The 23915-nt window shown below is 58.4% G+C and overlaps 1 protein-coding gene across 37 annotated transcripts; it reads left to right on the top strand.

The window, feature by feature from the left end:
- The first annotated feature begins 235 nt into the window (after positions 1 to 235).
- Positions 236 to 21410, top strand: TIE1 (tyrosine kinase with immunoglobulin like and EGF like domains 1). 37 transcript variants are annotated; one of them, XM_084965295.1, is made up of 25 exons: positions 236 to 283; positions 498 to 628; positions 3579 to 3896; positions 3994 to 4104; positions 4272 to 4515; positions 5495 to 5650; positions 5807 to 5938; positions 6094 to 6234; positions 6439 to 6567; positions 7366 to 7511; positions 7722 to 7866; positions 10804 to 10962; positions 11131 to 11268; positions 11476 to 11772; positions 12280 to 12570; positions 12912 to 13102; positions 15739 to 15949; positions 16090 to 16200; positions 16413 to 16603; positions 17596 to 17709; positions 17812 to 17882; positions 18978 to 19018; positions 19145 to 19241; positions 19324 to 19423; positions 20948 to 21410. In XM_084965295.1, the coding sequence occupies exons 4-25, from the start codon at positions 4084 to 4086 to the stop codon at positions 21017 to 21019; spliced, it is 3198 nt and encodes a 1065-aa protein (XP_084821421.1). In that variant the 5' UTR covers positions 236 to 283; positions 498 to 628; positions 3579 to 3896; positions 3994 to 4083; the 3' UTR covers positions 21020 to 21410. The 37 variants fall into 37 exon arrangements, 32 of the variants coding, with proteins under 32 accessions (XP_084821421.1, XP_084821433.1, XP_084821418.1 ...); XM_084965307.1 differs by having other exon boundaries at positions 7366 to 7551; XM_084965292.1 differs by having other exon boundaries at positions 4272 to 4524.
- The last annotated feature ends 2505 nt before the right edge of the window (positions 21411 to 23915 follow it).

The raw sequence follows: 23915 nt of genomic DNA, 5'->3' as shown, positions 1-23915 counted from the left end.
TCTTTTGTTCCTTTGTGCACATGCCTGGAACCACAAAGATCCTGTGTTACACATATATGCCGCTCTCCAGGACCGCCATGTAGCCGTGTCCTGGGTGCACACGCGAGTCAGCGTGTGCATGTGGTGGGGGAGGGGAGACCCCAGGACAATATCCTTCCCCCACTCGGTCTCAATAGGAGGAAGCCACTGGCTTCCTCCCTTTCCTGCCTCCTGCCTCCTGCGCGCTGGCAAGATTGAGGACAGTGGGGAGAGAGGGGAAGAGAACCAGTCCAACAGTCCCCAGGTCTGCCCTTACCACACCCTCCCCCACCTCAAGGGACCCCCCCCATTCCAGGACCTTCCAGGCCACACCCATCCCCAGCCCGGTGGGGGCCGGTCTAGGGGGCCCAGAGGCCCAGAGCAGGACAGGTCCTCCCCACCCGTCTCCCCTGCCACCCCTCCCACCCAAGCTAACTCATTTCCTCTTCCTCCCACACCAACACGCACTGACCGTACAGGCTGCGCAGCCAGCCCCAGAGTGACTGACCGTGGGCCCCGCTTGTCCTGGCTGGCCTGGCCAGCCTCCGGAGTATGGTCTGGCTGGGACCCCCTTGGCTGCTCCGCATCTTCTTCCTGGCTTCTCATGTTGGTAAGTCTCCCCCAAACCTCCCTGCCATCCAGCCCCCAAGAACCTGACCCCCCTACCTCTCTCTCTGTCTCTCTCTCTCTCTCTCTCTCTCTCTCTCTCTCACACACACACACACACACACACAGAAAACCCTACCGTTTTTGCCATCACTTTCATCCACACCCTGACCCGCTCAAAAGTGGAAAACCCAGGCGGGCACTAGGGCTTGGGGGAGGGGAGCAGCCATTGACTGACTGCATCAGATTTTAACATCAGTGGGGAGCATGGGGTCTCCGGGCCCCAGTAAGATTTCAGTGTGTGACACTCACTCGATTACTTGCTTGACAAACATTTCTCAAGGGCCAACAAGATTCCAGGAGCTGTGCTAAGTGACAGGCCAGTAGCTGAGAGGCAGACAGCCTCCAGATCTGCACAACAGATTCGATGATGCTGCCCTCCTAGGGCTGTTACAGGGGCTTAAGGGGGGTGATTTACACAGAGCGCTTGGTAAGGGCTTCGGAGCAAGTGGCTAGCTGCCCAAAGAGGATTAGAACCGTACAGCAGGGGACACGAGCCACGGGGTGAGGGCCGCACGGATAGACACAGGGAGCTCCAGAGGAGCTGTGAGGAGTCAGCCTACTGTCTCAGGACAGGAGGTGACAAGGAAGGCAGCTATGCCACCACTATACCACCAATGCTACTTAGGAGACGATGAGAGATTTGGAAAGACTCGGCTGAGATGGGCGATCTTCATTCCAGGCGGCCAGAACAATAGATGCAAGTCTCAGAGGCGTGGAAGCGCACGGGAGAGAAGGTTCCTGCGGGGGATGCAGCAGGAGGGACAGTGTGAGCAGCAAGGGGACTCTAGAGCAAGCACTGCATCTTGAGAGCAATGGGGAGCCATGGAAGGTTGTAGCCAGCCAGTCACGAGGTCTTAGATGGATCACTCTGGAGGAGAGTTGAGGAAGGGGGGGTGGCCATCTGGGGACAGTGCAGGGGAGGAAGGGCGAGGGTTAATTAACGAGGGCGAGCTTGGAGCTGGGGATGAAGTCAAGAGGCTTTGAGGAAGTAGAGTTTGCGGAATTTTGTAATTGACCAGGCAGCCAGTGCAGTGCTTCGAGGGGTGGACCTCAGAGTCCACAGCCTGGCTCTGCCAGTCATTAACTGCATGATCTTGGGCACGTTATTTGTCTGAGCCTTCATTCGCCAGCTATAAAACTGGGATAATAACAGCCACCTCCCAGGAGAGCTGGGCTGATAAAATCAGACAACACGGGTAAAGGACTCGGCATACAATCGACCTCCCGTAAACATTCATTATTATGACAGCGGGAGTAGGAGGTGGCTCCAAAGCTTGTATCACAGATGGCTTTTGCCGTCTACGAAGACAGGGAGCCGCGAGGAGCAGGTCTGGGGAATGCTGATGGAAACACAGGCCCAAGCTGAGAGGTCCAGCATCCCAAGGATACTGACTCAGATGTGATGGTGGGAGTTTCTGCTGTGGCTCGGCAGTAATGAACCCAACAAGTATGCATGAGGATGAGGGTTCGATCCCTGGCCTCCCTCAGTGGGTTCAGGATCTGGTGTTGCCGTAAGCTGTGATGGAGGTCGCAGACTCGGCTTGGATCTGGCATGGCTGTGCGGTTGGTTGGCCGGCAACTGCTGCTCCAATTCGACCCCTAGCCTGGGAACCTCCATATGCTGCAGGTGCGGCCCTAAAAAGATAAAAAAAGAAGTGATAGTGAAAAGTTGGGGGAAGAGATGAGCCTTAACAATAATTACTACCACCTCCTCTGTGGATGGGGAGACATTCGCTTTCGGAGGCTGTGAGGATCCAGTGGACAAAGAGGTGCTCAGCCCAGATCAGGCAGTCGGCAAACGCCAGCTTCATTTACTCCTGGCCGGCTTTCAAGGAATACCCATTGATAAGCCAAGCAGCATGTAAACCACTTGGCAGTGACCAGGCAGGGACAGAGTAGGAAGGGCTTGGGAAGGCACGGGATCCATCCTGGGGCTGAGGAGCCCTTCCTGGTCCCTCTGTGCTGCTGCCTCACACTGTGTGCCCAGCCACACTGAGCCTGGACAACCCCCTTGTCCACACCACGACAGTTTTCATTCCATGCCTTTCCTCAGGCTGCAGCCTCTGCCTAGACTGCCCTTCCTCCCACTGACCTCTCGCCATCCCCATTCTCAGCCCCACTGTTTCCCACTCAGCTTGAAGACCCTCCAGCTACATCTCCCAGGAGGCACCTCTTCATCCCCTGCCTCCCCGCCCCCATGATGGGCTAGGTGTCCCTTCTCTGCGCTCGTCCACCGCGCCCTGCATGTCCACATCTCTTTCCCCATTGGCCTGGGAGCTCTTTGGGAGGCAAAGACCAAGGTGTCTGCGTGTGTGTTGGAGGGGGGGGGCAAGTATGCCCCAGGGCCTGCCCTCCCGGCTTCTGGCCTTTTGCTGGGCCCAGAGCTCTCTTCCCTTCTGCTCCCCAACCACGTGGCTGCAGAACCCTGCCCCTCCCGCCCTCCATCCCAGCCCAGTAAACAGGTCTAGATTTCCCAAGTGAGAGGAGGGGGTCCCTCCAAGACACTTCCGTTTCCTGGGGCTCTCCTAGTGGTGGGGGGCAGGGACGGCGGCTCCCCTTCGCTGGATGCTGCACGGCTGCAGAGACAGGTCAGGAAAGGGGTCTGCCAGGAATAAAGCGAGGAAACGGAGCCGGGGAGCATAGATCATTCTTTCTTTGGGCTGGGCTGGAAAGGGAAGCCATCTGGCAGGAGAAGGGAGGGGATGAGGAGGCCAGAGAGGGGGGTCTGTTTTTGTTTTTGTTCTTTTAGGATGAAGAGGCTTGAGGGAAAGAGGCCAGTGCGCCGGGAAGGGGAAAGGGGCAGAAAGGGAGGGGGACGGACGTGGGGGGGCAAAGAGGGAGGAGGGGGGAGCGGGGACCCTGCCAGATCAGAGCCCGGTGTCCCGGCCCAGGCGCCGCGGTGGACCTGACGCTGCTGGCCGACCTGCGCCTGACCGAGCCCCAGCGCTTCTTCCTGACCTGCGTGTCCGGGGAGGCCGGGGCGAGCCGGGGCTCGGACGCCTGGGAGCCCCCGCTGCTGCTGGAGAAGGACGACCGCATCGTGCGCACGCCCCGGCCCTGGCAGCCCCCGCACCTGGCCCGCAACGGCTCGCGCCAGGTGACCCTGCGCGGCTTCTCGCAGCCCTCGGACCTGGTGGGCGTCTTCTCCTGCGTGGGCGGCGCGGGGCCGCGGCGCACGCGCGTCCTCTACGTGCACAACAGCCCGGGAGGTGCGTTTGGCCGCGCCGGGGGCGGGGCGGGGGGTGGAGGGGGCGGGGCCAGCTGCCCTTGACCCCGCCCCCTCCGCTCCCCCCGCCCTCCCCGCAGCGCACCTGTTCCCGGACAAGGTCACACACACGGTGAACAGGGGGGACACGGCTGTGCTTTCGGCACGTGTGCGCAAGGAGAAGCAGACAGATGTGCTCTGGAAGAGTAACGGTGAGGGGGGCATCCGAAGTGGGTGGGCAGCGAAAGCTGCATGCCGCTGACACCCCAGCACCTCCGTGGCCCTCGGCATTTCCCAGCTGTGGCCCCTGACACCGGCCTTCCTCCCCCTGGTACCCTCTCTGGCCAACCTCCAGCGCGTGTCCTCTCTCCTGGACCAGATCGGTGGGAAGCACCTGCATGGGGTCATCTCTAGCTCTGAGCTGTCCCCCTCCTGTCCCCAGAGGACCCGCAGCCTCACAATCAGCTGCCTCCATCCCGATCACCCCCAAATCAGCACCATGTTAGCCTCTCACCCTCGATTCTCCCCTGGGAGAGTGAGGCAGGTGCTGTCACCTAGGCCACCTGGCCGGGAGCTGCAGTCCCCGTGGGGAAGAAGAGACCTGGTCACACGTCCCAGCACAGGCAAGGGAGGTTCGGCCTCTTCCTGAGATTTGTTCAGACACGTGCCGGGGCCTGGGCAGACTTGGGAGGAGGCCGTTTCCTGTGTTGCCCCAAGATTCCTGCCTCAGCTCTCACACCCTTGGCTGCCTCTTGTGTCCCAGGGCTCCTCTCGGGCCAAGGGGTTTGTCTCCAAGCTCCAGCCGGTGAATTGATGAGAGATGTGGAGTCAGGCAGACCCCGCGTGCCCTAGCATCTCTGTTCGTTCCGGAGCAGAGAGGCAGGAAGGGGGAGGGCAGGGACAAGGACCCCGATATTTAGGGTCCACCGGCCCCCCAGGGAAAGGCTCCTGGGAATTAGCCACACAAAGAGGAGGAGGAGAACGGCCCAGGAGGAGGAGCTCTAAGAGCAAAGGCAGGAAGCTGTGAGATACCGCAGGTTTGCTCTAGAGATACAAGGAATTCAGGAATTCAGGAAGGTTAGGATCAGGCAGGGTGTGGAGAGGTGTGGGGGCCAGAGGTCTAAGCAGTGGCCAAGATGGTGAAAATGAGGTGCGAAGGGGTCGGGTGCTGTCCCGAGGACAATGGAGAACCACTATGGAAGAGCTTAAGCCGAGGAGGGGCCAAGGAGTCTGTGGGAGAAAAACCTCCTGGGCTGCTGAGTGGAGGACAGGTGGGAGGCGGGGAGGCTGGAGGCAGAAAGACCGCCCGCAATGCTGCGGGAGGCGAGGAGCAGCGTGACGGCCTTGGGTGCGGAGAGAAGTGGAGCTTTAGGAGACAGAGGGGGGACGACTGCACAGGACGTGGTGATGTCCTGAGTGGCTCGTGGTGCGTGGAGAAGAGGATGCCTCCCAGCTTGCTGGCTTGGGTACAGGCTGGTGCCCAGCCCCAGGTCTGATGGCTCTGCAGGACGCACCTTGATATGACTTGGGCAGAGGTGGGCAGAGGGAGGGGACACCAGCTCTCATGGGATGCTGAGGCCCCTGTCCCATTTATGCCCCCAGGATCCTATTTCTATACCCTGGACTGGCACGAGGCCCAGGACGGGCGGTTCCTCCTGCAGCTCCCAGAGGTGCAGCCATCAGCGAGCGGCATCTACAGTGCCACCTACCTGGAAGTCAGCCCCCTGGGCAGTGCCTTCTTTCGGCTCATTGTGCGAGGTCAGGAGCAGAGGGCAGAGGTGGTGGATGAGAGGGGAGGCTGGGTGGCTGGTGGGTACTTCCTGTGGATCCTTCCTGGGCCCCTGGGGCTGCCCCTGCCCTCAATAGTAAGGGTCAGGTGGGCGGGGGTCGGAGGCTGAAAGCGCATTCCCGCAGGCTGTGGAGCAGGGCGCTGGGGACAAGACTGTAGCAAGGAATGCCCAGGCTGCCTGCATGGAGGTGTCTGCCACGACCAGGACGGCGAGTGTGTGTGCCCCCCTGGATTCACTGGTACCCGCTGTGAGCAGGGTAAGGAGAGGATTGTGCTAGGACCTGGGCAGGAGAGGCAGCCTGGCTGGGGGAAGACAGACCGTGGGGCTGGAGCTTGCAGGGTGAATGTGCCAAATAGGTTTGGCACCCTGGGGCCCAACAGAGGCCCCTCCACCCACATGCTCTCTTTCTAGCCTGCAGAGAGGGCCGTTTTGGGCAGAGCTGCCAGGAGCAGTGCCCGGGCACATCAGGCTGCCGGGGCCTCACCTTCTGCCTCCCGGACCCCTATGGCTGTTCTTGCGGATCTGGCTGGAGAGGAAGCCAGTGCCAGGAAGGTATGGACGAACTCACCCTCCACGGTCCCTGACCCAGAGAGCCATCTGTACACTCGACCCTGACCCTTCAGGCGGGCCCTGACTCACACGCCAAGGCCTCCACGGTCCCCTGTTCACCTGACCGGTGCCCTGTCTACCCAGCCTGTCACTATCCAGGCCCCAGCTATGCCCTCGTTGCCCCCTGACCCGTGCCCCTCCCCCCAGCCTGTGCCCCAGGTCGCTTTGGGGCCGACTGCCGCCTCCAGTGCCAGTGTCAGAACGGCGGCACCTGTGACCGCTTCAGCGGCTGCGTCTGCCCCTCGGGGTGGCATGGAATGCACTGCGAGAAGTCAGGTATGAGCACATGGGTCCCTGAGATCCCACAGAACAGGTCAGCCTTCGCCAGACACCGCATCTTCCCGGCTCGAGGTCCCGCCCCCAGGAAGCGCGTGGTCTGGACGTTCTTACCCCCAGCCCACATCGTCCCTAGGGATGGGCCGCAGGCCAGAGCAGCGGGGAATCCACAGGAGGCCCCCAACCAGGCTGAGTGGATCAGGGAGGGCTTCTGGGAAGAGGCGTGATCCCAGATGGGATATGAAGGATAGGAGAAAGATGGCTGGGAAGAGAGTCTGGGCAGAGGGTGGAGGCTGAGGGCTTGGGCCCGGGTACCCGACAGTGCAGTGAGCCGAGGCTGGGGGTCAGGAGAGGTCACATCAAGGGGCCTTGGAATGGCAAGCTGTAGATAAGGTTGGCGCTTACCATGATAGGCTGGCGAGGAGTTGTTGGAAAGGCACAGGACTGTCACATACGTGATTGAGAGAGGCGCCCAGCTGCTGGGTGGGCCATGGAAGCAGGGGAAACGAAAGGCTCTGTAGCAGGGCCCAGAACCATCCAGGCCCGAACCCGCGTCCCAGCTGTGAGACTGGTGGGGGGGCTGGTCTTGGGGTGGGAGGATAGGAGGAGGTGGAGGGCCCTGGGGGAGACTTGGGGGCCATCAGAGGTGGCCCGAGGGCCCTGGAGGAGTCACCCAGGACCTCACTGGCCTTCAGGCCTGGGTGACGGGCCACTAATAGTGCCTCGGCTAAGGTGCAGAACTCGGTCACACGTCTGCCCTTGCCGGGCCTCCAGGATGAGTGTGGCCTCTCTCCCCAGACCGGATCCCCCAGATCCTGGACATGGTTTCAGACCTGGAGTTCAATTTGGAGACGACGCCCCGGATCAGCTGTGCGGCCGCGGGGAACCCCTTCCCAGGACGGGGCAGCATGCAGCTCCGCAAGCCGGACGGCACGGTGCTCCCGGTCAGCCCGCCGCCCCAGCCCACGGCCCCCGCCCCTCCAGGTTTCCTGCAGGCCCTGCCCACCGGCATAAGCACCGCTCAACTGGGGTCAGGCTGATGGTCGGGGCACCGCCACCCAGCCTCTGTCCCTTCATCAGCCTGGACAAACACACTTGTGCCTGCCCCACGCTGCACATTCTCAGTGGTCTGTCCCCTCCCCTGTCTCTTGCAGTCCACCAAGGCCATTGTGGAGCCAGATAGGACCACAGCCGAGTTTGAGGTGCCCCGCTTGGCTCTTCAGGACAGTGGGCTCTGGGAGTGCCGCGTGTCCACGTCTGGTGGCCAAGACAGCCGACGCTTCAGGGTCAGTGTTAAAGGTGAGTGCGTCCTGAGGCACGGAGGGTGGACAGCGGGCACGAGAGCGGGCACGAGCGGATCCCGCTCCGTCCGGGCCTTGTAGCAGGAAGGGCGAGGGTGTCGAAGGTCACAGCCCTGGCAGAGAGGAGGGCTTACCATCACCCCGAGGCCTTGGCCAGGCAGTGCCCAGGCTGGAGCACAGCTCAGTCCCATCTGAAAGTGCATCCTGTGCCCCAGAAGTGGGACCCCCTCCAGCCTTGCCAGGGTGATGCTTCTGCTCTCTACGTCCCCAAAAGCCAGCCCTGCAGACTCTTGGTGCCTGTCACTCTGCCCCTGGCATGCCACATTCTCCACTTGCCACCCTGGGTCACACCGCAGGGCACTCAGTGCTAGAACAGGGGAGCGCCTGGGGCTGGGCAGCTCAGAGGGTGACCTGCGCCATTCCCCAGCGGTGCTTCCTGGCAAATAAGCAGGGAGCTGCCAGTGCCCGGGAGTGCTCAGAGCAGGGCACCCCCACCCCGGTCTAGGTGTCCCTCAACTTCTCCAGCACTGCAAGCCTTGGACACTCACCCCCCAACCCCCCGGCCCCCAGGCTCCTCTTTCCCTGTGCTCCTGACTCCCACCCACCCCACCCCACCCCGGCTCACCTTCCCTTCTTCTCAGTCTCAGTCTGCTCCCCTCTCTCTCCCACTACTCTGCCGCCCCCTCCGCCACCAGGGAGTACCCGTGTGGCCCCAGGGTCCTATCTCCAGCCTTTCATTGCGCTCTCTTCCCAGGCTTTGAACACAGACAACTTGGCTTTGAATCCTCACCACACATTCTAGCTCCACTGCCTAAGGAAGTTACGTAGCCCCGTCGGGGCTGGTCTCTCTGTCACATGAGGATATTAGCACTCCCTTGATAGGTGCTGCTGTGAAGGTGAAATTCAATGATGCATTTAAGCATTTAGCACAGTGCCTGGCGCAGGGTCTGTGCTCAGTGTCATGTTGACATTTATTGCTGTCATTAGTTAAAACGTCATCTATCCTAAGATTTCAGCTGCTCCTTAGCAACTCCCAAGTATGACCTGCAGCCGGGACCCCTCTCCTGGGCTCCAGACTCATTTGGTGGGGCCTCCATGGTCACGGAGGTCTGGTTCTGAAGTCAGCGAGGACGCTACGTGGTTCGTGACTCAGGAGCCCCCTGTGTGCCCAGCCACCTGCAGGACCTCTAACCCCATGCATGAGCCTCAGGCCCTGGGGCTCCGTGGGCGCCACGTGGGACTTTCGTCTCCTCCAGACCAGCCCTTCCTCCCGATGGGCTTATTCCTGCTTGACGCCTCTCTTCTCCCCCCACCTCAGCCACACCCCTGCGTCCTCCTCGACCTCCCCCCGCACCGCCCCACTGCCCCATTCATCCGTTTGCCCATCCATCCATTCCTCTTAGAAAATCAGTCTGGAAAATGTTTGGAAGAGGCGAGGGAACCAGTTAAGGCTTTAATGCAAAAATCCGGGGAGAAAAGCTAAGGCAGGTCAAGGCAGTGGTCCCGGTGAGGGAGCCAAGCAGGCACACTGAAGCTTTGGGGGGAGAATGGACCGATTTTAAGTGGTCCTGGTCAGACAGACCTCGTTCAAACCCTGGTCGTGTGTCCTTAGGCCAGTTGTTCCTTGTCTTTATGCCTCAGTTTCATCATTCCTAAGATGGGCATGAGCCCTGCCTGAAGGCACTTGTCAGAATTAGAGGCCATGCCTGTAAACTCTCCAGGTAAAGCAGGTACTTCATTACATGCTACCTTTTTTTTTTTTTTTTAGAGCCACACTTGTGTCCTATGCAAGTTCCCAGGCTAGGGGTTGAATCGGAGCTGTAGTCACCAGCCTGCACCACAGCCACAGCAACGCCAGATCTGAGCTGCATCTGCAACCTACACCACAGCTCATGTCAGTGCTGGATCCTTAACCCACTGAGTGGGGCCAGGGATCGAACCTGCAGCCCCATGGATACTAGTCAGGTTCATTACCACTGGAACACAGCGGGAACTCCCTACATTTTTTTGTTAAATTGAGAGAGTGATAAGTGACGAGGGTGGAGCAGAGAGCAAGGTGACACTGCCTAGGGTTTCAACCCCTCTGTCCATCCCTGCATTGCACGGGCGGGGTGCTCTCCCCCAAGCCCCTGTTTGGCCATGGCACTCCCTCACTTAACATCTTTTGGGAGTTCCCGCTGTGACACAGTGCATTAAGAATCCAACTGCAGGAGTTCCTGCTGTGGCACAACAGGATCAGCAGCGTCTCTGCAGCTCCAGGATGCGGTTTGATCAGCCCAGGAACGTGGGTTAAAGGATCCAGCGTTGCCGCAGCTACAGTGTCAGTTGCAGTTGCCATTTGGATTCAATCCCTGGCTCAGCAACTCCATGTATCATGGGTGTGGCCATAAAAAAATTATTAAAAAAAAAAAATCTCTTGGGGAGTTCCCATCGTGGCTTGGTGGTTAACAAATCCGACTAGGAACCATGAGGTGGAGGGTTCGATCCCTGACCTCACTCATTGTGTCAAGTATCTGGCATTGCCTGAGCTGTGGGGTAGGTCACACATGCGGCTCGGATCCCGCGTTGCTGAGGCTGTGGTGTAGGCCAGTGGCTACGGCTCCGATTAGACCCCTGGTCCAGGAACTTCCATATGCCGCGAGTGCAGCCCTAGAAAAGACAAAAAGGCACACACACACACACACACACACACACACACACAAATCTCTTGGGACCCCCTCGTGTCCTTATTGCTGAGTCCCTGTGCCGCGAGCTGTCCCTGCAGGCCCTGGCCGCTCTGGCCATCTGTTGAACTTGACCCCTCCGCAGCCCAGGGGGTCCCGAGATCTAAACCAAGACCTAGAAGTGTCTTCGATGCCCGGAGCACAGAGCCCCCCATGTTTCTGAGGACCGGGTGGGCCGTCTGGGCCCTGCCTTACCCCAAGTCTCCTGGCAGTGCCCCCAGTGCCCCTGAGCGCCCCCCGGCTCCTGGCCAAGCAGAGCCGCCAGCTCTTGGTCTCGCCGCTGGTCTCCTTCTCTGGGGACGGACCCATCGCCTCCGTCCGCCTGCACTACCGGCCCCAGGACAGCACCATGGCCTGGTCCACCATCGTGGGTGAGGGGGGGCTGGGGCGAGGGGGGGCTGGGGCAGGATGGGGTGTCAGGTAGCGATGAGGGGAGAGGGGGTGGAAAGGGAGGGAGAAGAGAGAGGGGCTGAAGGGGGAGTGGTGGCTTCTGGAGGGGGCTGGGGCTGAGCAGAGTGTGCTGCACGCCCCGCCCCCAGTGGACCCCAGTGAGAACGTGACCTTGGTGAACCTGAGGCCGAAGACAGGCTACAGCGTCCGCGCGCAGCTGAACCGGCCAGGGGAAGGCGGGGAGGGGGCCTGGGGGCCTCCCGCCCTCATGACCACCGACTGTCCTGGTGAGGAGCCAAGACCCATCCCTCTCCCCGCCCCCAGGGGTTACTGTCCTGTGCACGCAGGGTTGTCAAGTCCTGTCCACCCCAGGGGCCCCTGCCTTTCCCGCTGAGGGGTGTCCCCCCCCCCCCCCCCCGCTGTACCCTGGGGATCACTATCCCATCCAGCCAGGGACCCGCCGGACCGTTCTGACCCCTGACCTCTGGCCCCAGAGCCCCTGTTGCAGCCACGGCTAGAGGGCTGGCATGTGGAGGGCCCCGACCGGCTGCGAGTGAGCTGGTCCTTACCCTCGGTGCCGGGGCCACTGGTGGGCGATGGTTTCCTGCTGCGCCTGTGGGACGGGGCCCGGGGACAGGAGCGGCGGGAGAACGTCTCGTCCCCCCAGGCCCGCACCGCCCTCCTGACGGGACTCACGCCTGGGACCCACTACCAGCTGGACGTGCGGCTGTACCACTGTACCCTCCTGGGCCCAGCCTCACCCCCTGCGCGCGTGCTTCTGCCCCCCAGCGGTATGCTCGGGAAGGGGTGGCGGGCTCAAGACACGGGAGGATAGGGGACGCAGGACCACAGGAGACCCAGAAGGACGTGGGAGGTTATGGGAGCCCGGACGGACGCGGAGAGAACGCAGGGCACGAAAACAGGGGCACAAGGAGGACCTAGGATGTCAGGCAGAGGTGACACAGGGGAGGGTCCAGGCCACCAGGAGCCTGCAGGACAAGGGAGCACGGGAGGTCAGGGCTCATGTGGAGAGCAGGTGTCATGGCGAGGATGCGGGGCCGTGGAGCACATGGCACTTGGGGAAGATGTGCGGAGGACCCGGGAAGACTTGGGATGAAGGGAGAACCGGGGAAGTGGAAGCTCAGGGGCGAAGGAGGCCATCGGGAGAGGCAGGAGGAGGTTGGCAGGTGGCTGCCACTCCGGGGTCCACAGAGCCGGGGACACAGCTAGAGGGACTCTCTCTGACCCCGCGGCCACACAGCCTGGTCCCATCTGCCTTCCCACCCCCATCTCCCCAGGACCCCCAGCCCCCCGACACCTCCACGCCCAGGCGCTTTCAGACTCGGAGATCCAGCTGGTGTGGCAGCGCCCAGAGGCTCCGGCTGGGCCTATATCCAAGTACATCGTGGAGGTGCAGGTGGCCGGGGGCTCAGGAGACCCGCTGTGGATGGACGTGGACAGGCCCGAGGAGACGAGCACCATCGTCCGCGGCCTCAACGCCAGCACGCGCTACCTGTTCCGCGTGCGGGCCAGCGTCCAGGGCCCCGGTGACTGGAGCAACGTGGTAGAGGAGTCCACGTTGGGCAACGGTGAGAGGGCGGGGTGCAGAGGGACCCCCCGGCCACACGGTCGGGCTCCGTGCTCTCCCTGCCGCTTGATGCCCTGCCTCGGAGCCAGGGCATCCCCGGCCCCTCCCAACAAGTGACACAAGGCCGGTACTAGGGACCCTGACCCTTCCCTTTTTAATGACCCCTTATCCTAGCGCTGGGGAAATGGCACGTGTCATGCCAGCAACCCACCGGGCCCTAGACCTGACCTCCACGCCCCTCCCTGTGCTGAGATCTCTGACCTCTCCCTCCGCGTGATCCCACGGTGGCCTCTGAGTTCCTGACACTGGCGTCCCTGTGATCTGCCCTCTTCTCATGTCCAGGGCTGCAGAGCGAGCGTCCCGTCCAGGAGGTGCAGGCCGTGGAAGAGGGCCTGGATCCGCAGCTGGTCCTGGCTGTGGTGGGCTCGGTGTCCGCCACCTGCCTCACCATCCTGGCTGCCCTCTTAACCCTGGCGTGCATCCGCAGGAGCTGCCTGCATCGCAGACGCACCTTCACCTACCAGTCGGGATCGGTCAGTCCTCTGTGCCCACTGCCGGGCCCCTGTGTGCACACTCTGTGTCTCTCTGCTTCCACCTAGGTACACACTGCGAGTGTGTGTGCGAGTGTGTGTGTGAGGGGCATATGTGTGTATATGTCACACCACGCTCAATAACATGCACAGGGAGCAATGTATCGTTTTATTTCTCTAGACTCGAACTCAACTCAGAGGCCAGTTATGCCAGTGGTGAAATGTTTCATATTCCCAGTTCAGAATCCCTCATTGATGTCCACATTTCACCACGGTCGATTCAGAATTCTCCCCCTTTTCCCCAGGGCTCAAGGAAGCCTAGGAGCCTGTGCTGCATGGGGAGCACCTGGGCTCATGCCGGCCTCTGTCCTGGCAGGGCCTCCTGCACCTGCGAGCCAGCCTCCATGTGCACACATCCGCATCCCTGTCTGAGGTCCTCAGCCCTCCTGTGGCCTCCTGCCAGCAGGGCACTCAGGCAATGTTTTTTTGCTTTTTTTTTTTTTTTTTCTTTTTAGGGCCACACCCATGCATACGGAACTTTCCAGGCTAGGGCTCAAATCGGAGCTGTAGCCACCAGCCTACACCACAGCTCACGGCAACACCGGATCCTTAACCCACTGAGCAAGGCCAGGGATCGAACCCACATCCTTATGGATCCTGGTCGGGTTCGTTAACCGCTGAGCCACTAAGGGAACTCCCACCCTGCGGCTTCTCATCCAGCCTCCATCCTTGCAAATCCCAGGGCCTCCTTGGGGAGACTGCGAGGTGCTTCCCTGCGAGGTGCTTCCTTGCGAGGTGCTTCCCTGCGAGGTGCTTCCCTGCGAGGTGCTTCCCTGCGAGGTGCTTCCTTGCGAGGTGCTTCCCTGCGAGGTGCTTCCCTGCGAGGTGCTTCCCTGCGAGGTGCTTCCCTGTCCCCTGCAGAGGGCAGCATATTCTGTGGCCCTCAGACCCATGGCTGCAGCCCCTCCTACCGCTGTTTGTACCCTCACGTTGAGCCGGGCCTGCAGCTTCACCTGTCCCTCCTTGAGAGAAGACGCCCGGCCTCCACTTTTCTTGGCTTCCCTTAAACCTGGGTTTTCTATTCCTCTGTGGTCCATGCCCCTCCAGCCGCAGGCTCACACTGAAGGGTGGGGGTGGGGGTGGGGGTCCTGGCTCCTCTTCAGGGACCCGGCCTCCCCTCATCTGGTCACCTCCTCCCATCTCCCTCTCCTCTGGATCGTCCCGAATGTGGTCACTTAAGGTCTGAACTCTGCCCTTACTTCTCCACGCCTGGGCTCCTGCTATTTACAGCCAGGCTTTGGCATTTCAAAGAAAAAAACCCTCTTCTCGCTCAAGGGCTGATCCTTGTGATAGAAAAGCCTAGTGTCCCAGGCTATTGTCTCTGCCCTGCCTTTAAAAAAAAAAAACTCCCTTTAGATTCAGAGATTCAATCGGCCTCCTTGTTCCCCGCTGCGCTGGCCTCCCTCTGAGGTCAGTGTGTGCAGAAAGCAGCCCCTGCTGTGGTGGGGGAGGGTCACGGGACGAATGTGGAGGGAAGCAGTGGAAAAGCAGCCCGTAATGTATATCGGGATGTACCGCTCTCTGCACCTGCGTGCAGGTGTGCGTGCGTGTGAACGCATACGCCGGATGTGAGTGTGCCTGTATATCCCTGTGAGTGCCCCCCACGTAGGTACGCCTGGCTCCCTCTGCTTGTGCTCCCCACCCGCACATGTCCATGTGTCCCCCTCACGGGTGCCCCTGCACACTGGCCGCCACTAAAACAAGCATGTGCACGCTGGCCTGCGCCTTCAGCTGTCCACGGTTCGAGCGAATCCAAGGACCTGTGTCCTCAGCCCCCGCCCATCAAGCTGGGCTGCAGCTCACATAGGGAGCCCCCCCCCCCAACCGGGTCTGTCCCAAGCCTTCTTCTGGTTCTCCCATGGGCCGCACCTGTGGTCCGGTTCACCTGTTTCCTTTTCTTGCTATCAGCCCGGCCCAGGTGGCCCAGCTCTGACACAGGTGGGGGAGCAGGTGTTCCTCTTTGTTAGGCTTCAGGTTTCAGGTGGTTTGAGAGCTGTGGGTGGCCGAGGTGAGTGGACAGTGGCAATCTCTATTTCTGCTGCAGTGAAAAAGAAAACCCCTGCCCCTGGCTCCCAGCAGCTCAGGGCTTAGCATGGAGTGGGTGCTCAACCAGTGTACAGTGTGCCTCTGCCCTGGGCTGGAATCCCCTCCAGAGCATCGCTGACGACAAAACCAACGCCTTGTTGTGGGGTCAGCACAGTGATGAGAAGCCCATTGCTCCCCACGAGAGCTCATTCCAGTTCCTTTCTGCTGTAAATGTTAGAAGGAGCGTCCTTCCATGGACCCATGTCATGGCTTCTGGCAGGCTCACCCACTCCTTGTTCTTCCAGAGCCCCCACACCTGATCCCCGGCTGCGGCTGCTGCATGTGGACGTCTGTCCACCCAACGGCCCCCCTGCAGCTCCATCTCATGTGATTCTGTCTCAGTATGCGTCCTCTGTCTGTCTATCCCTGGCTGGCCACCAGGGTGCCCTCTGTCTGGGTCTCCGTGCGTTCGTGGCCTCGCTCCTTGCCTGTCTGTGCATCTTGCTGCCCCGTCTCTTTATGGACTGTCTGCCCTCTTGTCCCATCCTATGAAGGGCGAGGAGACCATCCTGCAGTTCAGCTCAGGCACCTTGACACTGACCCGGCGGCCAAAACCACCGCCTGAGCCCCTGAGTTACCCGGTGCTGGAGTGGGAGGACATCACCTTTGAGGACCTCATTGGGGAGGGCAACTTCGGCCAGGTCATCCGGGCCATGATCAAGAAGGACGGGCTCAAGATGAACGCGGCCATCAAGATGCTGAAAGGTCCGCCGGGAGTGGCCCCGCCCCAGCCGGGACCCCCTCCTGTGCCCCGCAGATCCCCCTGGCAACTGACCCCAGCCCTCAGCAGCCCATGCCCTTTTCTCTAGCGCTATTTCTGGCAAAAGTGATATTTATCTACACAGAGTACGCCTCTGAAAATGACCATCGTGACTTCGCGGGAGAACTGGAAGTACTGTGCAAATTGGGGCATCACCCCAACATCATCAACCTTCTGGGAGCCTGTGAGAACCGAGGTGAGACCCCGAGTCATCACCTACCCCTTCTACCCAAGCCGCATCATCAGCTGTCACCTCCACATCAGTAGCTTGGGCGGGGCTTCAGAACACGGAAAGTCACGAACGACTCCCCTTCGTGCGTCAGGTTCCGTGCCTAGTGCCATGGGGTGCCGGCTGCCACCCTAAGTTGCCCGAGTATAAGCCACCGCCCCATACCCCTCACCTCCCAGGTTACTTGTATATCGCTATCGAATATGCCCCCTATGGGAACCTGCTCGATTTTCTGCGGAAGAGCCGCGTTCTGGAAACTGACCCAGCTTTTGCCCGGGAACATGGAACAGCCTCCACCCTCAGCTCCCGGCAGCTGCTGCGTTTTGCCAGTGATGCTGCCAATGGCATGCAGTACCTGAGTGAGAAACAGGTGTGTGTGCGTGTGTGTTGGGGGAAGGTGGACTAGAGCAAGGAGGGGAGACCCGAGGGCCGACTTGGGGAGCTAAAATCAGCAGGCTCTGATTGGATGTGGGATTGAGGAGTGAACAGAAGGATGTGACCCCCCAAGTTGCTGGCCCGGGCGAGTAGGTGAGAGAACACAGGATGAGAAGCAAGTCTGGAGAAGGTGTTGCGTTGGACGCATCCGTGGGTCGTCATGGTGGAGGTGTTGGCTTAGCGGTTGTAGATGCCAGCCGAGGACTCAGGAGGGAGGCCTGGGCCGGAGACAACCGTCTGGGAGCTGCCACTTCACAGATGGTGGTGCTAGTGGCCAGGGAGTAGGTGAGACTCACCAGGAGAATCTGGATGGTGGAGCAGACAGGGGAGGCCCAAGCCCAAGTTCAAGGACACCGTGCCTGAAGGAAAAGAGAGGCGACAGTAGCAGGAGGGGATGTGAGACTGAGAGGAGGCATATTCTGAAGTTGGTTAAGCCTCTAATGTCTTTGAAAGCAGAGGGGAAGGAGCCAAGGTGGAGAGAGGTCTCTGAAGAAGCGGGGAGCCCAGGGGGAGGGCCTGCAACTCAAGGGAGAAGGTCCCTTTGAGAGAGAAGGGCCTTTCCACTCTCATCCCTGGGGTCAGGGTGGAGGAGAGGTCAGAAGCGACAGGGTCCAGGAGCATCCAGAGTAGAAGGTGTAGTGTGGTCACTGGGGAAAAGCACTGCTGTCCCAGGAGAGGGATCCAGCCAGAACTTGGCCATGGCCATGGTCACCAGCAGGAAGGGATGACAGCCAGCTTCGTGTCTTTTCTTAGGCAGGAGTCCCTGACCCAGGATGAGGTCTGAGTGGGTGGGAAGAAGAGGAAGGGGCTCCTTAAAGGCATGGAGGGCCCCACGCAGCCAGCCATGGGGCTGGACCCCTCGCCGGCCCTGGAGACCAGAGCCTGCTCGTCATCTCAGGCTTCCCTGACTTCTGACACTGCTTGAAGTTCATCCACAGGGACCTGGCTGCCCGGAATGTGCTGGTTGGAGAGAACCTGGCCTCCAAGATCGCAGACTTCGGCCTTTCTCGAGGGGAGGAGGTTTACGTGAAGAAGACGATGGTGAGTCTCATGCCGTCGGTGCCTGCGCCTGGCCCTGCCCCCGACAACCTGCTAACCAGGCCCTGCCTCCTCACCCGACCCCTCAAACCCACTCCCTCCCAGGGGCGTCTCCCCGTGCGCTGGATGGCCATCGAGTCCCTGAACTACAGCGTCTATACCACCAAGAGTGACGTGTGAGTGGGGGGAGGGTGAGATGGGGAGGGCGGGAGGGTTTGGGTCCCCGAGGATGCTTCTAGGTGTGACATGTCTCAGGTAGTCCAAGGCAGGACTTGGCCATCCCTAGAGTGTGCTCCAGGTGTGACACAGGTGTGACACGGATGGGTCCCGGCCATACCTTGGCCATGCCCAGCATATGAGTGGGAAGACGGGGGGCCGGCTGGAAGGAAGCTTTGTCTCAGGAGGTGTCTCAGGGTTGGGATGGGAGTAGAGGTGGTTTAGGGCTGTGCTTGACTAAGAGTCGGAGGGATACCTTGGAGAAGGTTGAGAATGCTGGCAGATAACGCCTGGGTGAATGGAGACACCTCTGGAAGGATGCTCCCACCTTCCTCTCCGAAGGGCAGGTCACCCCACCTGAGGACCGACCAGAGGGCGACCCCCAAGACGCCCTCTCGGCACTCCCTCCTCCACGTGGCCACCTTGGCACACCCCTGCCCCTCTCTCCAGGGAACCTGGCCTGCCCTAGCTCTGCCCCAAGCCCTTGGCCTGCCTGGCTCACTGTCACAACACCAACCATCCCTCTGACCACTGCTTGCCCACTTCCTGCTTCTCTCCCCCGATGATGAGAACTCCCACCCTGGTCTCTCGGCTTCTTATCTGTGCAGGTGTTGTTACAGTGTAAGAGGCGGTTAAGAGCCAGGGCTTTGAAGTCAGGCTGCCAGGGTTTGCCTCCCAGCTCTGTCACTTCCTGCGTGACTTTGGGCACTATCTCAGTGCCTCCCTGTCTCCATCTGTAAAATGGGGATAATAATAGCACCTATATCTCTGGGCAGGTGTGAGGGTTAAACGAATTAACATATCCATGAAAGGATCAGTGCCTGGGCCACGGTAAGTATTCAGTACAAATGTGAGCTATGCGAGCAATGATTATCTCGATCCTGGGAGGGCCGTGAAGGAATCTCCTTGGAGCAGAGACAAGAGCTGGCCAAGGCCAGATCCTTGCAGAGCAGACAGGCCGCGGTTGGGCCGGGCTGCGCCGCTGGGCTAGGTAGACGCGAAGCTGCTGGGCCTGGGGGCCTGGAAGGTAACTAAGTGCACCCTCCTCATTTCAGTTGGTCCTTTGGGGTCCTCCTCTGGGAGATCGTGAGCCTCGGTGAGTCCCTGACCGCCCCCCCATTCCGCAGAGGGTCCCCCTCCCCCACCCGCCCACCTCGCCCGCCCACCTCGCCCGCCCCCGCCCCGGCGGGGCGGGGCTGAGAGAGCTTGGCCCCGCCCACAGGGGGCACCCCGTACTGCGGCATGACCTGCGCCGAGCTCTACGAGAAGCTGCCACAGGGCTACCGCATGGAGCAGCCTCGCAACTGTGACGATGAAGTGTGAGTGCCCGCAGCCCTGAGCCCCGCGGCCCCGCCCCGCCAAACGCCCCGACCGCTCATCTCAGCAATTGCCCCCTGGCAGGTACGAGCTGATGCGCCAGTGCTGGCGGGACCGTCCCTACGAGCGACCTCCCTTTGCCCAGATCGCGCTGCAGCTGGGCCGAATGCTGGAAGCCAGGAAGGTGAGGAGACTGGGGTGACGGAGCCGGGGCTCACCAAGCTCACGGCCGCGGGGCAGCACCTTTGTGTTCCCCAGGAGACTGGGAGGGTCTCCTAACAGGAGCCTCTGGGTCCCTGTCCCCCCCACTAGCTGCAGCCTAGCTGGGCCAGGCCTGGGCATGCAGCCCCCCTTTCCAGCTCTCAATGGGTTGGATGCTAGACCCTTGTAAAGTCAGCCTCAGCAGCCAGTCCTTTCCCCTGGATCCTGGGTCCCAGACTCCCTGCCTGTCCTCCTCTACTTGGGGCCATCAGCCCATTCTCATCTAGGACCCACCCCTCCCCTCGCCAAACGGATGGATGGATGAATGAATGAGACAGAACGGAGTGAATGAATGAATGAACAGAATTAGTGGACGGATGATACAATAATCATCCAAATAAGCAGTAATGAAATAACTGACTCGATCAACGAGGTCCTACTGCACAGCACAGAGAACCACATGCAACGTCCTGTGATAACCCATAGGGGAAAAGAATACTAAAAAAGGAGTGCAGGGAGTTCCCTGGCGGCTCAGTGCATTAAAGAGCTGGCATTGTCACAGCTGGGGCTTGGGTTCAATCCCTGGCCCAGGAACTTCCAGATGTGAGTGTATATATATATATATTCATAATATATATATATAGGTTAGCTTTGTGTCCCATATATATATATATATATATAGGAATCATTTTATTATACAGCAGAAATTGATACAACATTGTAAATCAGCAAAGGTCAATAAAAAATTTAAATATAATCAATACAAACTGAATCTAATAACCATATAAATAAATGAATTTCAAATAACTATAAATGAACAAATACATCTAAATGAGTAATGTGAAAAGAGTTCTTCCTGTGACTTAATTAATAACATAGTTACGGAAATTATTAAACTATCTTAAGAATGAAGAAATGATCAAATAACCATACAAATGGGTAAATTATCAAAAATAGTCTTATGAATAGATGAATAAGGAAATGAACGAATGAGCGCATGCACAGTCAGTTTATTGCCTGAGGGCAGGAAAAACCTCCTATCTAACAGCTGTGTCAAAATCTCTCGCACGGTGTTCCCTTCGTGGCTCAGCAGTTAACGAACCTGACTAGGATCCATGAGGATGTGGGTTCGATCCCTGGCCTTGCTCAATGGGTTAAGGATCCAGCATTGCTGTGAGCTGTGCTGTAGGTCACAGACAGGGCTCGGCTCTGGCGTTGCTGTGGCCGTGGTGTAGGCTGGCACTGTAGCTCTGATGCGACCCCTAGCCTGGAAACCTCCATATGCCACAAGGAAAAGAAAAAAAAAAATCTCTCACGTGAGCCTGCAACTGTGGTCGGATGACCTTGCTGCTCTGGGCTGGTGGGGACCACCGTGCCCTGAGGTCGCCCTGAGTCTCCAGAGCAAAGCAGGGTCTCTTCACCTACCCCAACCACGTGGACGTCAAGGACCCCCGAGCCAGGCGCTCCAGCACCCCCGGCCCCCACTAAAGCTTGCTCTGCTCCCCAGGCCTACGTAAACATGTCACTGTTTGAGAACTTCACGTACGCGGGCATCGATGCCACGGCGGAGGAGGCCTGAGCCGCTGTCAGGCCAGAACCTGGCTCTGCTGGCCAGAGCAGACTCGGCTCTCCAACCTGTGACTTCTGCTCCTTGTCGCCTGAACTGCCTCAAGGAATTGTTTTTTAACTTAAGGGAAAAAAAGAGGGATCTGGGGATGGGATGGGATGGGGGGCGTTGGGGCCTCAACCTTTGCCATTGCTCCTGCTGCCCCCGCATTGCTTACCCCTCCCCTCACACCTCTCCTCCTAGTTCAGCTGCTGCACGTTTGTGCTCTTCAGCTCCCTGCACTCGAACCCCTGCTGCTTCAGCCCCTCCAGCCAAGCCAGCCCTCACACCCCTAACAAGTCCTGTTCCGCTGCGCCCCACCCCCAGCCTTGTAATCAGAACAAATAAATGTCCTGAGACGCTCCGTTCAATGGTTGCTTTTACTGCTGGCCCATCCCAGAGAAAAGCTAAACCAAAGAGGGAGAACCTGGACTTGCCAGGAAACGCGATGTTAGCCCTATCACACTGGCATTCTTGCAAGCCCTCTTCTGGGGTTGCTTCTCCATGATGGCAGATGCTCAACAAAGCCCATTGCACACGTACACCCGCCTCCCCAGTGCCTCCCTGTCGTACCGACAAGTCCAGCTTTCCCCTGGTCCCTCCCCTGCAGTCCCGTCTCTCTCACCAATATGCCTCCCTGTATCTCTAGGTAGCGGCCAGGCTAGATTCTTTTCTCTGTCCAAAGTGTCCATCCCAGGATCAGGTCTAGCCCAGCCTCAGCCCAAGTGACACCTCCACTGGATGGAGGCCCGTCGTGAGCTCCCATTTTCCTTGCGTCTCTGGGTGACCTTTCCTGTCTTGGTAGCCACCTTATTATCTGGTTTGTGGGCCCCAAAGGAATAAGGCAGAGGTCACTTCCAACTTCGGCCACAGCAGCGGTCCTCTGCCTTCCCCAGGAGCTCCCGTAGTGTCTGGGGAGATGCTCTCTGTCCCGAAAGCTGCCCCCTCCTCACCCCCCGCTGCCGTGTGGCCTTCGGGTTGGTATCCTTTGGATTTGTTACCACTGGCCACAGATCTCTCTCCCATGGTCCTTGAGAACTAAGACTTGTCTCACGTCTCACATTTTTTCAGTGAATCAGATAAAATCGAAGACATAACATAGTGTGACATTGTGGTGAAGAGCAAAGATTCTGGAGTTTCCATTGCGGCCCAGTGGTAACGAACCTGACTAGTGTCCCTGAGGATGTGGGTTCAGTCCCTGTCCTCTTTCCATGGGTTAAGGATTCAGCAGTGCCGAGAGCTGCAGCTTAGGTCTCAGACGCGGCTCAGATATGGCATTGCTGTGGCTGTGGCCTAGGTAGGCCAGCAGTTACAGCTCTGTTTTGACCCCTAGCCTGGGAACTTCCATATGCCACAGGTGCCTAAAAAGACAAAAAAAAAAAAAACAAAAAACAAAAAACAAAAAACAAAACACCAGATTCTGGAATCACACAGACCCATGTCCAAGTCTGTGCTATATCACTGTGTGATATAGCTATATCTCTGTGACCTTGGTCCAGTTACTTAACCTCTCTGAGCTTCAGGTGAGTTAGGAACAGCTACCCCACTCTTGTTAGCACTAAATAAGATCCCACGGGAACACTTTTCACCACACCAGACCCTGCACATCGGGCATGTTCAGTGTCGCCTGGTATTACACACACATGCCCGAAGCTGGGGGAGGGCGATTATCAGACTCTGTTCCAAACAGACTTGAGTGGCTAAAGAATGGAGCTGAGGAGTTCCCGCTGGGGCTCAGTGGAAACGAATCCGATGAGTAACCATGCGGTTGTGGGTTCCACCCCTGGCCTCGTTCAGTGGACTGTGGATTAAGGATTCAGCGTTGCCTCAAAAAACCTAAAACTAAGAATAGAAGGAAACTTCATCAACTTGATACAGGAAGGAACAAAACAAAGATATCTGTCTCACCACTTCTATTCAACACTGCACGGGAGGTTCTAGCCAAAACAGCTGCAAGACAAATAAACAACATCCAGACTGAAAAGGAAGAAGCAAAACTGTCTCTGTTTGCAGATAACATGATTATGTATCCAGGAAAGCCTAAGGAATCCACCAAAAAACTATGAGAAGTATTAGAATGAGTTTAGCAAGATTGCAAGACACAGATTTGTATTTAAAAAGTAGTTTTCTTTTGCACACTTGCAATGAACAATTTGAAAATGAAAATAAGAAAGCAATTCCAGTAGCGTTACAAAATAAAATACTCAAGAATAAATAAAAAGAAAAAAGTCTATGATAGGGGACTTCTATCTAGAATATGTAAAGAAGGCTTACAACTCAACGATAAAGACAAATAATCCAATTTTTAAAAACGAACGAAGGATCCGGATAGATATTTCTCCAAAGAAGACATGGATACAGGTGGCCACTAAGCATAAGAAAGGACAGTCAACATTCTTAGTCATCAGGAAAATGCAAATCAAAACTGTGAGGAGATACCACCTCATACCCACTAAGACGGCTGCAATCAAAAGTCAGATAATAAGTGGCGGCAAGAAGAAATAGGAATATGCTCAGGCAGTGCTGGTGGAATGTAACATGGTGCAGCCTCTCTGGAAAATGGTCTGACTGTTCCTGCAACAATTAAACATAAAATCCCCGTAGCACCGCACACGTCCATTCCTGGGTATAGACCCAGAAGAAATGAAAGCATATGTCCACACAAAATTGTACATAAATGTTTACAGACGCATTACTTACAAGAGCCAAAAAGTGGAAACAACCCAGTGTCTATCAGCTGATGAATGGATCAACAGCATGGGACCTACCCATACAACTGAGTATGACCCAACTATTAAAAGGAAGTGAAGTACTGACACACGCTACCACATGCACGATTCTCGAAAATGCCACGCCTGGAGTTCCCGTC

The sequence above is a fragment of the Sus scrofa genome, chromosome 6, assembly GCF_054392235.1.
Source record: "Sus scrofa isolate SSC_HxYL_T2T_F1_AM1 chromosome 6, Sscrofa_HxYL_maternal_Yorkshire_Landrace_v2.0, whole genome shotgun sequence".
In the NCBI taxonomy this organism is placed as follows: Eukaryota; Metazoa; Chordata; class Mammalia; order Artiodactyla; family Suidae; genus Sus; species Sus scrofa.
Note: the sequence above shows the minus strand (reverse complement) of the source record. Positions and strands in the feature narration are given on the sequence as shown.